Source organism: Heptranchias perlo, chromosome 13 (genome assembly GCF_035084215.1).
Source record: "Heptranchias perlo isolate sHepPer1 chromosome 13, sHepPer1.hap1, whole genome shotgun sequence".
Classification (NCBI taxonomy): Eukaryota; Metazoa; Chordata; class Chondrichthyes; order Hexanchiformes; family Hexanchidae; genus Heptranchias; species Heptranchias perlo.
Window position 1 is genome coordinate 60,585,913 of NC_090337.1, and position 18,336 is coordinate 60,604,248.

Below are 18,336 nucleotides of genomic sequence, written 5' to 3' on the forward strand. Positions count from 1 at the left end.
ATCTCCACCTTCCACACCCATTAAATAAATACCTGACTGAGACATTTGTATTCAATCATGGGACACATGGGAGTGGTCTGAATTACAAAGGTTTAATGTGCTCAACAAATTAAAGGATCCAAACAAAAACTGGACACCCTTCTGTTAACCCTATGTGATCTGGATAGTCTGTCTCATTTTATGCCTGACACTTCTATGTAGTGCTGCCACTGTGGCTTCAGCAGAGATGGTGGAAGGATGCTGTACACCTTTCTCAGTCTCATGAGGTGTTCATGGCTGACAAGCTCTGATCTTTGGAGCCTGTGAGGACCCTGCCACTGACTGCTCCTCCTGCACTTGCTCAGGGCCCGTGTGGGCCAGTTGGAGTGGTGGCACCATTTTAGGTATTGGTTGAGAGGATGGCAATGGACAAGATGTGCAGACATTCTGAGAAAGGTCTGTACTTGCTTCTCCAGTTCCGTCATTCTCACTCCCCTGGGGCAGCAGGACATCAGTCCTCCCGGTCTGCGTGAGAGCAAAGTGGAGGACATCAGTGATGCCATTGGAAGCCCCGATCTAGTTTGGTTACAATCTTATCAAGACCAGTAGAGATATTCACAAGACAGAGACTGCGGAGCCGCCGTCTGAGCCTGCATGAAGGCCACAACGACTGACAGCATTGACTCATGTGAGTGCCTTGCTACAATTTCCATAGTGATCACCTCATGCTCCATGGTGGATTGCAGTGTTGAAAAACCAAGCGACATCACCCCACATATGCGAGACTCTTCCATTCTCTCTGGGTCTGTGGACAATGTGCCTGGCAGGCCTGCCGATATCTCACACTGTTGCAGCTGTGCCTCCAGCTTTCTTCTTTTCGGTGCTGGCCCCAGGGGTTCTACGTGTCTGTCCTGTTCAGCAGAGCTTGGAGTGGATGGAACCCTCCGGCACATAATCTCATCAGCTGTCCTTGCCACCAATATCTGCTCTTGCTCATTTGTGCCATGGGAGTAACCAAGTGCCGTCCCATCTACCTGACTAAGAGGTCCAAACGAGGTTCTGGTATCTGCACTGGTGCCTGAAACGCTTGTTTCCTGTGACGGTTCATCCTCAGCAGGTGTTAGTTCCTCTGAGGACTATCGATCCTCTCAAGGCAGGAGCTCTTGGTCTTTTTATGATGGACCTGGAGGAGAGAAGAAAGGGAAAGAGAAAACAGGGAACCATAGGCCAGATAGCCTGGCATCTGTAGTAGGGAAAATGCCAGAATTTATTATTAAGGATATAGTTACAGGGCAATTAGAAAATCATAATATGATAGGCAGAATTAACACAGTTTTACGAAAGGGAAATCGTGTTTGACAAATCTAATAGAATTTTTTGAGGGTGTAACTAGCAGGGTAGATAAGGGGGAACCACTGGATGCAGTATATTTGGATTTTCAAAAGGCATTTGATAAGGTGCCACACAAGAGATAGTTACATAAGATTAGGGTTCATGGGGTGGGGGGGTTATATAATAGCGTGGATAGAGGATTGATTAATGGGCAGAAAAGAAAGAGCAGGAAGGAATGGGTCATTTTCACGTTGGCAGGTTGTAACTTGTGGCGTGCCGCAGGGATCAGTGCTTGGACCTCAGCTATTTACAATACATATCAATGACTTAGATGAGGGGACCGAGTGTAACGTATCCAAGTTAACTGACAATACAAAGCTAGGTGGAACAGTGAGCTGTGAGGAGGATGCAAAGAGACTACAAAGGGATATGGACAGGTTAAGTGAGTGGGCGAGAAGATGGGGATTGAGTATAATGTGGGGAAAAGTGAAATTATCCACTTTGGTAGGAAGAATAGAAAAGCAGAATTTTTTTAAAGGGTGAGAGACTAAGAAATGTTGGTAGTCAGAGGGATTTGGGTGTCCTTGTACATGAATCACAGAAAGTTAACATGCAGGTACAGCATGAAATAATGAAGGCAAATGGTATGTTGGCCTTTATTGCAAGAGGTTTGGAGTGCAAGAGTAAGGAAGTCTTGCTGCAATTGTACAGGGCTTTGTTGAGACCACACATGGAGTGCTGCGTACAGTTTTAATCTCCTTCCCAAGAGGCAGTGCAACAAAGGTTCACTAGATTGATTCCTGGGATGAGAGTGTTCTCCTATGAGGAGAGATTGAGTGAATGAGCTTATATTCTCTGGAGTTTAGAAGAATGAGAGGTGATCTCATTGAAATGTGTAAAATCCTTAAAGGGCTTGACACGGTAGATGCTGAGAGGCTGTTTCCGTGGCTGGAGAGTCTAGACCTAGGGGTCATAGTCTCAAGATAAGGGGTCAGACATTTAGGAATGAGATGAGGAAAAATGTCTTCATTCAGAGGGTTGTGAATCTTTGGAATTTTCTACCCCGGAGGGCTGTGGATGCTCAGTTCTTGAGTATATTCAAGACTGAGATTGGTAGATTGTTGAGCACGAAGGGAATCAAGGGATATGGGGATAGGGCAGGAAAGTGGAGTTGAGTTTGAAGATCAGCCATGACCTTATTGAATGGTAGAGCATGCTTGAGGGGCCATATGGCCTACTCCTGCTCCTATTTCTTATGTTCTTATGTTCTTAAGTGATGGTACATTGAGAATATTGATCAACAATTCATCAGAGTTGCCAACGTTCTGAGATTCACAGAAGGTGAAATTGCTTTGTGGAAGATGCGGGTCTGAAAGATTAATGTTGTCACCCTTCTCCACTGGAACACCAGCCTTGCCATCACCAACGCTGAGGGAGCTTCAGCTGCCTCTTATCTCTAATACCTCTTCCTCTGCTGGGGAAAATTTAGGACTTGGTGTGGAATAGGATACGGGCATCTGAGCTATGGATGAGCTGAGGTTTAGAGAGGGTGTGGGAGGTTGACCAATAGAGTATTGCATTAGCCACGTCTGGGAGATGACAAAGGCATGGATGAGAGTTTGAGCAACAGATGGGCTAAGTCAGGGGCGGAGATGGGAGAAGTAGGAAGTCTTTGAGATGGAGATGGATGGAGCTTGGTGCTGAATCAGACGGTGCGGAACAGTTTGATTTAATTTGAGACAGTGGCCGTGGAGGGGGGTGGAATGGATGGCAAGAATATGTAGTTTGTGGCATGGACCAATGATGATGCTTTTCTCTTCCCAACGTTTGACTGGAGGAAATTGTGGCTCATCCAAGACTGGATGTCAGACAAACAGTCTGACAGCACACAGGCAGTGGAGGGGTTGAGGGAGGTGGTGAAGAGATAGAGCTAGGTGTTGTCAGTGTACATATGGACGCGCCCACTGTCATTTTTATGATGGCGGAAATCGTAATGTTCAAGTATCTCACTGTGGAGAGGCGGGATGTTCATTAACATTGGTAAATCAGGCTCCTTTAATGCTATTGGGAGCCCGATTTGGAATTAACGGCTGCTGCACGGGTTTCCCGACAGTGAAACGGGGTTGAGATTGCACGGCACTTTATCGGGTGGTTAAAGGTCAGGAGGCCAGTTCTTAATAAAGGTTCAGTGCTCACAGCTGCTTTCTCCGTTCCCTCTGGGACATGGTTTGTTGAGAGAACCTGATTTGAGAGAATCATTTGGCGAGTTTTGAGCAGTTCAGATAGAGAAGCTCATGATGGGTGGGCACCATGGCAGCTTTTAATTGGACTTCGGAAGAGGAGGAGAATGAGGATCAACAGCAGCAAGGTCATGCTGTGGAGGGAGCTGCAGGTGGCCAGCAGAGAAGGGAGCAACACAGGGCTCGAGCTCGCAGGAGGCACTACCCACCTAACAGGGACTACAGACAGAGGCTGAGCAATCTTGACCTGTCAGAGGAACAGTACTTCCTAAGGCTGAGATTGTCATGTCAGGTGGTCACAGACATCTGTAGCCTCCTAGAAGATGACTTGATGCCTGCTGGACCTGGTGGCCACGCATTACCGGTGGTTGTGAAAGTCACCACCGCCCTCAATTTCTTTTCCTCCGGTCCCTTCCGGGCCGCGAGTGGAGACATAGCAAGGGTCTCGCAGTCGGCTGTATGTAAATGCATAAGGCAGGCGGCTGATGAATTGCTTGCCAGGGCTGGGAGTAACATAAACTCCCCCTGTGATGACAATAGCCAGAATGAACGGGCATTGGGATTTGCGTATCTTGAAGGCTTCCCACAGGTACAGGGTGACATCAGCTGCACACACGTGGCAATCCAGGCACCTCCTGTAAAAAGAAGAGTCCGAGAGCGGGAGGAGAGTCCGAGAGGTGAGTGCAGTGTAAAAGGATAGTCCGAAAGCGGGAGGAGAGTCCAAGAGGTGAGTGCAGTGTAAAAGGAGTGTCCGAGAGTGGGAGGAGAGTCCGAGAGGTGAGCGCAGTGTGAAAGGAGAATCCGAGAGCAGGAGGAGAGTCCGAGATGTGAGCATTTTGTAAAAGGAGGGTCCGAGAGCGGGCGGAGAGTCCGAGTGGTGAGCGCAGTGTAAAAGGAGAGTCCGAGAGCGGGATGAGAGTCCGAGAGAGGGCGGAGAGTCCGAGAGGCGAGCGCAGTGTAAAGAGAGAGTCCGAGAGCGGGATGAGAGTCCGAGAGCGGGAGGAGAGTCCGAGAGGTGAGCGCAATTTAAAAGGAGAGTCCAAGAGCGGGAGGAGAGTCCGAGAGGTGAGCGCAATTTAAAAGGAGAGTTCCGAGAGGTGAGCGCAGTGTAAAAGGAGAGTCCTGAGAGCGGGAAGAAAGTCCGAGAGGTGAACGCAGTTTAAATCTAAGGCAATTCATGGAAGCAGAGCTGGCACCCGTGATATGCTCCTGCTGCACAATGTGGGAAGTCATGGACACTGCAGGTGTCCCGGGCGACCATGTGTGCAGGAAGTGTGTCCCGCTGCAGCTACTGGCTAACCGCATTTCGGAGCTGGAGCAGCGGGTGGATTCATTATGGAGCATCTGCAATGCTGAGATTATCGTGGATAGCACGTTCAGTGAGGTGGTCACACCACAGGTAAAGATAACGCAGGCAGAAACGAAATGGGTGACCGCCAGGCAGAGTAAAAGGACAAGGCAGGGAGAGTAGGATTACCCTGGGGCTATCTTCCTCTCAAACAGATATACTTCTCTGGATACTGTTGAGGGAGATGGCTTATCAGGGGAAAGCAGCAAGAGCCAAGTTCGTGGCACCACGGGTGGCTCTGCTGCACAGGAGGGGAGGAATAAGAGTGGCAGGGCTATATTGATGGAGGATTCAATTGTAGGGGAAACAGATAGGCGTTTCTGCAGACGCAAACGTGACTCCAGGATGGTATGTTGCCTCCCTGGTGCTAGGGTCAAGGATGTCACGGAACAGCTGCAGGGCATTCTGGAAGGAGAGGGTGAACACCCAGTAGTCGTGGTCCATATCGGTACGACGACATCGGTTAAAAAAAGGGATGAGGTCCTGCAAGGTGAAGTAAAGGAGTTAGGAGATAAATTAAAAAGCAGGACCTCAAAGTTAGTGATGTCAGAATTACTACCAGGGCCACATGCTGGTGAGTATAGGAACAGGAGAATAGACCAGAGGACTGCACTATGGCCCTGTTTTTTTATTGCTCTTGTTTTCTCTGCCTTCCACTTTTGCTTCTTCCCTTTCTGTCTTTTGTTTCCATCCTTGTTTTAGATTGTAGAGTGGAAACTTTGCGGATCTTTGGTTTTCTCCCGAGTTGTTTTTCTTTGGTCGCAGTGGCCCAATATTACCCGGTTGGTTGGTGGTAATATTCGGTTGGTTGTTTCGTAAGGCTCTTGTTGCCGCGAGGTGCCCGATGGTCATTGGGGCTGTTGCTCTGGTTTCTTCTTGTGTGTCGGCCTGCTTCTAGAGCTGCTGATCTTCCCTGTCGAACTGCCTTCCCTTCACCTTGTTGTTTGCTGGAAACTGCTCTTCTTTCCAGACACAGGCAGAACCAAGACAAGCAGCCCACCAGAGCCAGCAAGCCAGAGAGAGAGAGAGAGAGAGAGCGAGAGAGAGAGAGAGAGAGCGAGAGAGAGAGAGAGCGAGAGAGAGAGCGAGAGAGAGAAGAGAGAGCGAGAGAGAGAGAGAGAGAGCGAGAGAGAGAGAGAGAGAGAGGTTTCAAGTTTCCACTTGTGGATGTCTCCCTTACAATTGGTCTTCGACACTTTAAAAAAAACACTTCATGTCTGTTTAAACAGTTCTTACAAAGTCCTTGAGAATCTTTGATGGCTTTTTGATGGTCCCTCATCATGTTTGTAAACAATTTTACAACACCAAGTTACAGTCCAACAATTTTATTTGAAATTCACAAGCTTTCGGAGGCTTCCTCCTTCCTCAGGTGAATGTTGTTGGACTATAACTTGGTGTTGTAAAATTGTTTACAATTGTCAACCCCAGTCCATCACCGGCATCTCCACATCATCATGTTGCCATTGCTTCTCCCGATGGGTCATTGTTAATTCTGATTTACAGATCTCCTGGTATCCAACGTCCGAGGTGTTGATAGGTTTTGCATTAAAACAAAAACATGGCCCCACGATGTCTGGAGCAGTTGCCTCTTTCAATGGCTGACTGCCTTTTGAATTCGTGCTGAGTGTCGACCACCTGCTGTCGGTTTTGCATTAAAACAGAGTCATGTCTGAAGCATTAATTCTCCGAAGTTCCACGGTGTGTGTGTTGTTGATTTTGTCTGGTGACCGCTCAACTATCCTTCCATTTTAGGATTATAGTCAATGGCCAAAGTTTTCACATACTCAGGGTTTTTTAGGGTTTTTCTCCGGGTTTTGGGGGATCTGTGAATTTTGAGAATCTTACACAGAGCAGAACCGGGACCGATATCCTCGCGGGGGTGTTTGCTAGTGCTGTTGGGGAAGTTTTAAACTAGAATGACAGGGGGATGGGAAACTGAGCGGGGAGTCAGGGGAGGGGAAAACAAGGATGGAAACAAAAGACAGAAAGGGAAGAAGCAAAAGTGGAAGGCAGAGAAAACAAGAGCAATAAAAAAACAGGGCCAGAGTGCACAGATAGACATTAACAGTGATGATCTCGTTGCGATTACGGAGACATGGCTGCAGGGTGACCAAGGATGGGAACTGAACGACATGGCTGCAGGGTGACCAAGGATGGGAACTGAACATCCAGGGGTATTCAATATTTAGGAAGGACAAGCAATAAGGGAAAGGAGGTGGGTTGCATTGTTAATGAAGAAGGAAATCAATGCAATAGTGAGGAAGGATATTGGCTCGGAAAATCAAGATGTGGAATCTGTACGGGTGGAGCTAAGAAACACCAAGGGGCAGAAAACTTTGGTGGGGTTGTCCACAGGCCCCCAAACAGTAGTGGAGATGTAGGGGAGGGCATTAAACAGGAAATTAGAGACCCATGCAAGAAGGGTACAACTATAATCATGGGTGACTTTAATCTGCATATAGATTGGTCAAACCAAATTAGCAATAATACTGTGGGGGAGGAATTCCTGGAGTGTGTACGTGATGGTTTTCTAGACCAATACATTGAGGAACCAACTAGAGAACAGGCGATCTTCGATTGGGCATTGTGCAATGCAAAAGGATTAATTAACAATCTTGTTGTGTGGGGTCCGTTAGGGAAGAGCGACCATAACATGATAGAATTCCTCATTAAGATGGAGAGTGAAGTAGTTGAATCCAAAACTAGGGTCCTGAATCCAAATAAAGGAAATTACGAAAGTGAGTTGGCTATGATAGATTGGGGAACTCTACTAAAAGGGATGACGGTGGATAGGCAATGGCTAATATTTAAAGAATGTGTGCAGGAATTACAACAATTATTCATTCCTGTCTGGAACAAAAACAAAACAGGAACCGTGGCTCAAACGTGGCTTACAAAAGAAACTAGGGATAGTATTAAATCCAAAGAGGAGACATATAAAATTGCCAGAAAAAGCGGCAAGCCTGAGGATTGGAAACAGTTCAGAATTCAGCAAAGGAGGACAAAAAGATTGATTAAGAGGGAAAAAATAGAGTATGAGAGTAAACTAGCAGGGAACATAAAAACTAACTGTAAAAGCTTCTATAAATATGTCAAGAGAAAAAGATTAGTGAAGACAAATGTAAGTCCCTTACATTCAGAAATGGGGGAAATTATAATGGGGAACAAAGAAATGGCAGAACAATTAAACACATACTTTGGTTCTGTCTTCACAAAGGAGGACACAAATAACCTCCCAGAAATGTTAGGGAACCGAGGGTCTAGTGAGATGGAGGAACTGAAGGAAACCAGTATTAGTAAAAAAATAGTGCTAGGGAAAGTGAACATTCAGGTGCAGCAAGCAGTTAGGAAGGCGAATGGTATGTTGGCCTTCATTGCAAGAGGATTTGAGTACAGGAGCAGGGATGTCTTACTGCAGTTATACAGGGCCTTGGTGAGACCACATCTGGGGTATTGTGTGCAGTTTTGGTCTCCTTATCTGAGGAAGGATGTCCTTGCCATGGAGGGAGTGCAACAAAGGTTTACCAGACTGATTCCTGGGATGGCAGGACTGACGTATGAGGAGAGATTGGGTCGACTAGGCCTATATTCACTTGAGTTTAGGAGAATGAGAGGTGATCTCATTGAAACATCCAAACTTCTAACAGGACTAGACAGACCAGATGCTGTCTGACGAGATGTTCCCGGTGGCTGGGGAGTCCAGAACCAAGGGTCACAGTCTCAGGATACGGGGTATGCCGTTTAGAACCAAGATGAGGAGAAATTTCTTCACTCAGAGGATGGTGAACCTGTGGAATTCTCTGCCACAGAAGGCAGTGGAGGCCAAGTCATTTGATGTATTCAAGAAGGAGATAGATATATTTCTTAATGCTAAAGGGATCAAGGGATATGGGGAAAAAGCAGGAACAGGGTACTGAGTTTGACGATCAGCCATGATCATTTTGAATGGCAGAGAAGGCCCGAAGGGTTGAAAGGCCTACTCTTGCTCCTGTTTCCTATGTTTCTATGTTTCTCTGTACACAGTACTCCAGGTGTGATCTCACCAAAGCCCTGTACAGTTGCAGCAAGTCTTCCTTACTCTTGTATTCCAACCCCCTTGCAATTAAGATCAACATACAATTTATCTTCCTAATGCTTGCTGAACCTGCATGTTAACTTTCAGTGTTTTGTGTACAAGGACATCCAAATCCCCCTGAACACCAACATTTAATAGTTTCTCACCATTTAAAAAACATTCTGTTTTTCTATTCTTACGATCAAAGTGAATAACCTCACATTTCCCCACATTATACTCTAAATGCCTTCTTGCCCACTCACTTGACCTGTCTATATCCCTTTGCAGACTGTTTATGTCCTCCTCACAGCTTACTTTCCTACCTAGCTTTGTATTGTCAGCAAACTTGGATACATGACACTCGGTTCCTTCATCTAAGTCATCAATAGAGATTGTAAATAGCTGAGGCCCAAGTGCTGATCCTTGTGGCACCCCACTAGTTACAGTTTGCCAACCTGAAAATGACCCGTTTATTCCTACTCTCTGTTTTCGGTCAGTTGACTAATTCTCTATCCATGCTAATACATTACCCCCAACCCCATGAGCCCTTATCTTGTGTAACAACCTTTTATGCGGCACCTTATCAAATGCTTTTTGAAAATCCAAATATACTACATCCACTGGATATCTTTATCTACCCTGCAAGTTACACCCTCAATAAACTCTAATAGATTTGTCAAACATGATTTCCCTTTCATAAAACCATGCTGACTCTGCCTAATCATATTATGATTTTCTCAGTGACCCGTTATCACATCCTTAACAATGGATTCCAGCATTTTCTCTCCCTCCTTTCTTGAATAGCAGTGTTACATTTGCTACCTTTCAATCCACTGGGACCATTCTCGAATCCAGGGAATTTTGGAAGATCACAACTGATGCATCCACTATCTCTGTAGCCACTTCTTTTAGAACCTTTGGATGTCGGCCGTCAGGTCCAGGGGATTTGTCGGTTTTTAGTCCCATTAATTTCTCCACGACTGCTTCTTTACTAATATTAATTATTTTAAGTTCCTCACTCTCATTAGACCCTTGGTTCCCCACTATTTCTGGTTTGTTTTTTGTGTCTTCTGCTGTGAAGACAGTTCGGATTTGGAGCCTGGCTCCAAGCCGCCGATTCCGGGCTCCCCATTGACATGTCCAGGTGCGAGCGCACCTTCCGAATGCAATTAAAGCCAGTGGGATGATACTTTACACAGTTGTTCAGGTACTTTAAGTACTTGAGGTACATAATTTTCTCCACATTTTGGCAGGGGGACGATTTTGAAGCATCCTCAGCGTGTTTCCCGTGCTGTGGGATACACTCCATGTTGCAACAGACGTGTTTCAGCCAGCAGCCAGTGGGAGATTCAAATCCTTAATTGAAAGATGGGGAGAAAAGGTCACTTATTGCAGCAGGGCACTCAGCTCTTGCAGACAAAGTTTTGGCTGCAAGATCTTTGTGTTTGCACTGAAAATTCTTACTTTCCACTCAAAATTCTGTTGTTCAAACATATTTAATGACCCTCAAATTCACATTGTCAGGATGGGGACACCATGGCTGCATTCACCACCACATCTGAAAATGAGCAACATCACCAGTCTTGCCAGGCACGGCATCCACCTCCACCACGTGGAGCTCCACAACACAGTGCTGCACCACAGGCACCTGCACAAGATCAGAGAGGGCAACAACAGAGAGAACAACGTAGCAGGAGGCACTGCCCTCGCCACAGGGTCTACAGATCGAGGCTCAGTTTCCTGGATCTCTCTGAGGAGCAGTGCATATGGAGGCTCAGAGTCAGTCACCAGGTAGTCGCAGACATCTGCAGCCTCCTTCATGCTGAGATGCTCTCGGCTGAGTCGAGCAGCATCCCTTACCTGTCGCTGTCAAAGTCACCACTGCCCTCAACTTCTTCGCCTCCCGATCATTCCAGGGTGCCAACGGGGACATTGCCGTGGTCTCTCAGTCATCTGCGCACAAGTGCATAAGGCTGGTCACCGACGGCTTTTTTCACAGGGTCTCGCATTACATCAACTTCCCCATGGACAACCGCAGCCAGACGGAGAGGGCAGTGGGATTCCACTCTGTGGCTGGCTTCCCAAGGGTGCAGGGTGCAATGGACAGCACGCATATAGCAATACAAGCACCTCCACATGAGCCAGGACTGTTCTTCAACAGGAAGGGCTATCACTCCATCAACACTCAGCTCGTTTGTGACCACCGGAAAAGATTCCTTGACATGTGCCCCAGATTCCCTGGCAGCTGCTCCGATTCCTTCATCCTCCGAGAATCCAACATCCCGTCCCTCTTCCACGCACCGAGCACCCGCAAGGGCTGCCTCCTCGGGGACACGTGGCTCATGACACCTCTGAGGAACCCCACTACCGAGCAACAGCGTTGTTATAACGACAGCCACATTGCCACCAGGTGTACAATCGAGCGGGCTATAGGGCTGCTCAAGATGCAATTTAGGTTCCTTGATCTGGGGAAGCACTTCAATACGCACCAGACAGAGTGGGACGCATTATAGTCGTGTGTTGTGCCCTGCACAATATGGAACAACAGATAGGGGCGCTGCTTGAGGAGGCCCCATCCACATCTTCCACCCACGTTGAGGAGGAGAAGGCAGAGGAGGCGGAGGAGGAGGAGCAGCAACCCATGGGCAGAGCAATGGCTCACCTGGCTGCTCGTGAGGCCAGGGAGTCACTGATATGTGAATGTTTCTCTGAACATCAGACAGTGTGAAGAGTCCAGTCCTCACACCACCGCATAGAGCAGTGCCCACACCAGCAGCCCCCACCCCTTCCTGGACAAAACAGTCCTGCAAACACACATATACCCACTGCAGAGTGACCCAATGGGTGGCATCAAGTGTTGCTGCTTATGGTGAACCTCATGAAAGGGCCCTATTATAGAAGCCAGTCATGAATTGCCAAGACGTGGCAGTAATGATGACAATAATAATATTTAATATGAGTTTAACAAAAAGCAAAGATAATATAAACTAGGACCCACCGAAGTGTGTGTATCTGCGTTGGTGGATGGCTCATCAGATGTGACGATGCACCCTCAGAGGCCGGCAGGTCCTCGGAGGAATTGCCCTCTGCCGTCACAGCGGTCGCTAAAAACCCTCTCAGAGAACAGAAGGCAATATTAAGTGTAATCACAGATGTGTCATGTTGCGATGAGCATACTGAGGTGCTGAAGATGGCAAGGCGTGTTAACATCAATTCATATTGTGTGTGCTGAATGTTAAAGTTCCGTCACACGCCATTTGTCGGGTGCCAGTCTCGCGTCCTTGACGGACGGGCACGCGAGGGTTCTACTGAGTTCCAGCACCTCCTACTTTGCGTCTGCAAGGACGATGATTTATTGCACCCCCCCTCCTATCCTCGCCCACTTCCGTGCATTCTGGGCTCTCGTCTCCTATAAGGAGAGAAAGTACAGACGCGTGAGTGAGTGATGGTGACGTGGCCAACTGATGAATGCTTTGGTTTGGGTGTGGCTGATGGTGAAAGAGATGCATCAGAGGACTAGGAAGAGACAGAGCCATGACATTGTATGAGGATTGGTTTGAGTGGTAGAGGTGCAGTGACTAATGGGGAAGTGAGGAAGTGCTGAGGAACTGCAGGTAAGTTGAGGATGAGCCTTAAGTGGGTGTGGGGAGTGATGTGAAGAGTAGTGTTGGCAGTGCAGAATGAGATGGGGGGTAGGGACGGTGATGTGGAAGATGGAATGTAGGAGAATGAGTAAGTGTACTCACTTTGGCTGACCTAGTTAGGTCATTGAAGCACTTCCTGCACTGGACCCAGATGCGGGAGATGTTGCTGCCGCTGGTGACCTCCTCTGCCACCTCGAGCCAGGCCTTCTCGGTGGCAGAGGCAGGCCACTTCCTCCTGTTGCCGGGTAGAACACATCCCTCCTCCTCCTCACCCCATCCAGTAGCACTTGCTGAATCTTGGAGCAGCCTTTCCCCTGGGCTGCTCCATTGTGGTGTGTGGGTGTGTGCTCCAGGAGCAGCCATTGGAGGACTGCCCCTTTAAATAGAGCTCCTCCAGTTGACAGCCTGTGATGCGAGTGCGCAGTCCGCCCGCTGCGCAGCTTTCGGACGGCAAACCCGGAAGCCACGTTAACTGGCTCCACCTGGCTTGCGATCGCGTGGAAAACGGGCGTGTTTATTGGGCGGGTTACCCACGCACCCAATCACTGCCTTCCCCCGCCGCTGCAAACCTGCCTTCCCACTAATATCGGGGCCAAAATATTTGCTTAAAGTCTCTGCCATTTCCTTATTCCCCATTATATTTTCTCCTGTCTCAGCATCTAAGGGACCCATGTTTAGTTTTGCTGCTCTCTTCCTTTTTACATACTTGTAGAAGGTCTTACAATCTGTTTTTACATTTCTTGTTTGTTTCCTCTCATATTCTATTTTCTCCCTCTTCATCAATTTTTTGGTCATTCTTTGCTGGTTTCCAAAACTCTCCCAATCCTCAGGCTTCCGACTCTTCTTGGCAACATTATAAGCCTCTTCTTTTAATCTAATATTATCCTTAACTTCTTTATTTAGCCACGGAGGGATCACTTTTCCTGTGGAGTTTGTATTCCTCAATGGAATGTATATTTGTTGCGAGTTATGAAATATTTCTTTAAATGTTCGCTATTCCCTATTTAGAGCCATATCTATTATTTGAATTTCCCAATCTACCTTTGCCAACTCGCCCCTCATACCAGTGTAATTTGGCTTCATTTAAATTTAAGACCCTAGTTTCTGACTTAACGACATCACTCTCAAAATCAACATGAAATTCTATCATATTATGATCACTATACCGCAGAGGATCCTTTACTATAGGATTACTAATTAATCCTGTCACATTACACAAGACTAGATCTGAAACAGCTTGTTCCCTGGTTGGTTTCACAATGTATTGTTCCAGGAAACTGTCTCGAATGCATTCCATGAACTCGTCCTCCAAACTACTTTTGCCAATTTGATTTGCGCAGTCTGTATGAAGATTAAAATCCCCCACGATTATTGCATTACCTTTGTCACAAGCTCCTCTTATATCTTGAATAATACTCTGTCCAACAGTATAACTACTGTCAGGGGGCCGAGAAACTACTCCCACCAGTGTTTTCTGCCCCTTGTTATTTCTTATCTCCACCGGTACTGATTTTACTTACTGATCCTCCGAGCCGAGATCCTTTCTCGTAACTCTCTTTATGTCATCCTTTATTGTCAGGGTTACCCCTCCCCCCACCCAGCTCCTTTTCCATTTTTCTGTCTTTTCCAAAAGTCAATTTACCTGGAATATTTAGTCCCCAATCTTGGTCACCTTGCAACCACGTCTCAGTAATTACTATTAGATCAAACCCATTTATCTATATTTGTGTCATTAATTCATCTATCTTGTTGCGAATGCTTTGTGCATTCAGATAAAGCGCCTTTAATTTTAGCTTTTTACTATTTTTCCCTGATTTGACCCTTTTCACAGATGCACTTTTCCCATTAAACTATCTGTTCCTTCCTGGCACACTCTCGTTATCTTTACCCAAATCACTACACTGCTCTCTGGCCTTAACTTTACTCTTTCGATTTATAAATTTACCCTCCCCCTGCCTGAACCCTCCCCCTGCCTTTTTGGTTTAAAGCCCTATCAACCGCCCCAGTTATTCGATTCGCCTGGACAGTGGTCCCAGCTCGGTTTAAGAGGAGCCCATCCCAACGGAACAGCTCCCTCTTTTCCCAGTACTGGTGCCAGTGCCCCACGAATCAAAACCCCTGACTCCAACACCACTCTTTGAGCCATGCATTTATCTCTCTAATGTGTTTGTCTCTATGCCAATTTGGGCGTGGCTCAGGCCGTATTCCAGAGATTATTACCCTTGAGGTTCTGCTTATTATTTTGGACCCGAGCTCCTCAAACACCCTCAGCAGAACCTCATTCCTAGTTCTACCAATGTTGTTGGTTCCTACGTGGACCACCACATCTGGATCCTCCCCATCTCATGCTCCAAGTTCTTCTCCAGCTGCGACGTGATATCCTTAATCCTGGCACCGGGCAGGCAACACAGCCTATGGGACTCCCGGTCACGTCTGCAGAGAACAGTTTCCATCCCCCTGACTATACTATCCCCGACCACCAACACATTCCTTTTCACTCCCCCCATTTGAATGGCCTCCTGTACCATGGTGCCGTTGTCAAATTGCCCATCCTGCCTGCAGTCTTTGTTCTCATCAACACAGGCAGCAAGTACCTCGTATCTGTTGGACAAGGGCAAAGGCTGAGACTCCTCCATCACTGCATCCTGGGTCCCTATACCTGCCTGACTCACAGTCACATCCTCCTGACCCTGACCGCTGACCAAATCTAAACTACTACCTAACCTGAGGGGTGTGACTGCCTCCTGGATCAAAGTGTCCGGGTAACTCTCCCCCTCCCTCATGCATCGCAATGTCTGCAGCTCTGAGTCCAGCACAACAAATCTGAGCTGAAGTTGCTCGAGTTGCAGACACTTACTGCTCAGGATCTCACTGGTCTCCACCAACTCCCACATGCTGCAGTTACAAAACATCATCTGCCCTATCTAACCTTGTTTTATATATTTAATTAGTTAAAGCTTTTATTCACTTGATATTTTTAGATTAATAACTAATTAGATAATCTAGTTTAGAAGGGAAGTGAAAAGGGAAATAAGGGGAGCATAGAGCTGACATAAAAGTGAATCCAAATGTCTTCCACAGGCATATAAATAGGAAACACAATTTGCCTTTAACAAATCCTTGCTGGCTTTCCTTAATTAATCCACACTTGTCCAAGTGACTGCTAATTTTGTCCTGGATTATTGTTTCCAAAACTTCTCGACCACCGAGATTAAACTGTCTGGTCTGTAGTTCGGTTTATCCTTACACCCTTTTTTTGAACAAGTGTGTAAAATTTGCAATTCTCCAGTCTCTGTCAACGCCCCCATAGCTCAGCATGATTGGAAGATTATGGCCAGTACCTGCACAATTTCCACCATTACTTTCCCCAGCAACTGAGGATGCATCCCATCAGGACCCAGTGATATATCGACTTTAACTACAGTTAGCCTTTCTAGTTATTCCTCTTTATTAATTTTTAGGCCATCCAGTATCTCAACTACCTCCACTTTTACTGTGACTTTGGCAGCATCTTCTTCCTTGATAAAGATGGAGGCAAAGTAATCATTCAGTACCTCTGCTTCCATGGGTCGGTCTCCATTTTGGTCCTTAATTGGCCCTACTCCTCCTCTTACTACCTGTTTATTATTTATATTCCTGTAGAAGACTTTTGGTGTCCCTTTTACGTTAGTTGCCAGTCTTGTCTCGTATTTCACTTTGCCACTCTCCTTTACTTTTTCACTTCCCGTCTGAGCTTTCTATGTGTGAATAAGTAGAAAATATGTGAATAAATGTGAATAGATCATGAATAAGTTTGAGTAAAACAAGGTCAATAGATTTTTTACCTGTCAATTGAGCAGTAAAGGATTCTTTACAATAGTAATTGAGTTGTATCCCTCGGTTTGCAGGTTGTAAGTGCCTGTCCACAGGTTCAACTTACAGACTGGATTTTATATGAGAGCATGCAATGAGAGAAGGTCATCACTCCAGCCCATCCAGCCCGTTCTTCCCACAGACGATGTACAATTTGCTCCATCACAGACTACAACCAATTCTTTGGATTTCTTGAGAGAAGCTGAGAGGAGCCGAGCGGAGGGAGCGTCCGGTAAAAGGTGGGATTTCAGAGCGCTGAGAACAGCTGAGAGGAGCCGAGCCGAGCGGAGGGAGCGTCCGATAAAAGGCACGATTTCAGAGCGCTGAGAACAGCTGAGAGGAGCCAAGCGGAGCGGAGGGAGCGTCCGATAAAAGGCGGGATTTCAGAGCGCTGAGAACAGCTGAGAGGAGCCAAGCGGAGCGGAGGGAGCGTCCGATAAAAGGCGGAATTTCAGAGCGCTGAGAACAGCTGAGAGGAGCCGAGCGGAGCTGCGACCGAGTTCGAAGTGACGTCAGGAATCAGATCGGGACGCGACACAGGGGAGGCACCTGATTGGTGAGTAGGTTCAGGTGAGTATTTCTACTTATCCACAGTAACTAAAGTAAAAAGAAAGGGAAGGTCTGCAGGTCTTATAGGAAGTAGCGTTTATTTTTTAGTGAATCAAGGTCCCTAGTGTAGTTAACATTCTCTAAATTAAGAATAATTTAAGGAATAAACTCCTTAAAGGGAGTGGTAAGTAGTTTTTCTTTCCTTTTTTTTTCTCTTGACATTGTCGTTGTTGTTAAGCTAACTTAAGGGTTAAGTCAAGGCAGGAGATCCCACAGCCGTGTCATGTTCCTCTTGTGGGATGTGGGAATTCAGGGATCCTTCCTGTATCCCTGATTCCTTCACCTGCGGGAAGTGTGTCCAGCTGCAGCTACTGTTTGACCGCTTGACGGCTCTGGAGCTGCGGATGGACTCACTTTGGAGATTCCGCGATGCTGAGAAAGTCGTGGATAGCACGTTCAGTGCGGTCATCTCCCTCCAAAACAGGTATACCGTTTTGGATACTGTTGGGGGAGATGGCTCACCAGGGGAAGGTGGCAGTGGCCAGGTTCATGGCACCGTGGCTGGCTCTGCTGCACAGGAGGGCAGGAAAAAGAGTGGCAGAGCTATAGTGATAGGGGACTCGATTGTAAGGGGAATAGACAGGCGTTTCTGCGGACGCAACCGAGACTCCAGGATGGTATGTTGCCTCCCTGGTGCAAGGGTCAAGGATGTCTCGGAGCGGCTGCAGGACATTCTGGAGGGGGAGGTTGAACAGCCAGTTGTCGTGGTGCATATAGGCACCAACGATATAGGTAAAAAACAGGATGAGGTCCTACAAGCTGAATTTAGGGAGTTAGGAGTTAAACTAAAGAGTAGGACCTCAAGGGTAGTAATCTCAGGATTGCTACCAGTGCCACGGGCTAGTCAGAGTAGGAATGACAGGATAGCTAGGATGAATACGTGGCTTGAGAGATGGTGCAAGAGGGAGGGATTCAAATTCCTGGGACATTGGAACCGGTTCTGGGGGAGGTGGGACCAGTACAAATTGGACGGTCTGCATCTGGGCAGGACTGGAACCAATGTCCTAGGGGGAGTGTTTGCTAGTGCTGTTGGGGAGGGTTTAAACTAATATGGCAGGGGGATGGGAACCGATGCAGGAAGTCAGTGGGAAATAAAGTGGTGACAGAAACAAAAGGCAGTAAGGGAGAGTGTGCAGAACATGACCGGACAGATGGTCTGAGAAAGCAGGGCAAAGACCAAGGGAAGTCTAGATTAAACTGCATTTATTTCAATGCAAGAAGTCTGATGGGCAAGGCAGATGAACTCAGGGCATGGATGGGTACATGGGACTGGGATGT

General features: G+C 47.0%; 1 protein-coding gene across 1 annotated transcript in view; it reads left to right on the top strand.

Moving 5' to 3' along the window:
* Positions 1 to 3,621: 3,621 nt before the first annotated feature.
* Positions 3,622 to 18,336, top strand: part of LOC137331157 (lactosylceramide 4-alpha-galactosyltransferase-like) — a 47,577-nt gene continuing 32,862 nt past the window's right edge. Inside the window, 2 exon segments of the mRNA XM_067994760.1 lie at positions 3,622 to 4,228; positions 10,035 to 10,097. Coding sequence (XP_067850861.1) covers positions 3,622 to 4,228; positions 10,035 to 10,097 — 670 coding nt within the window.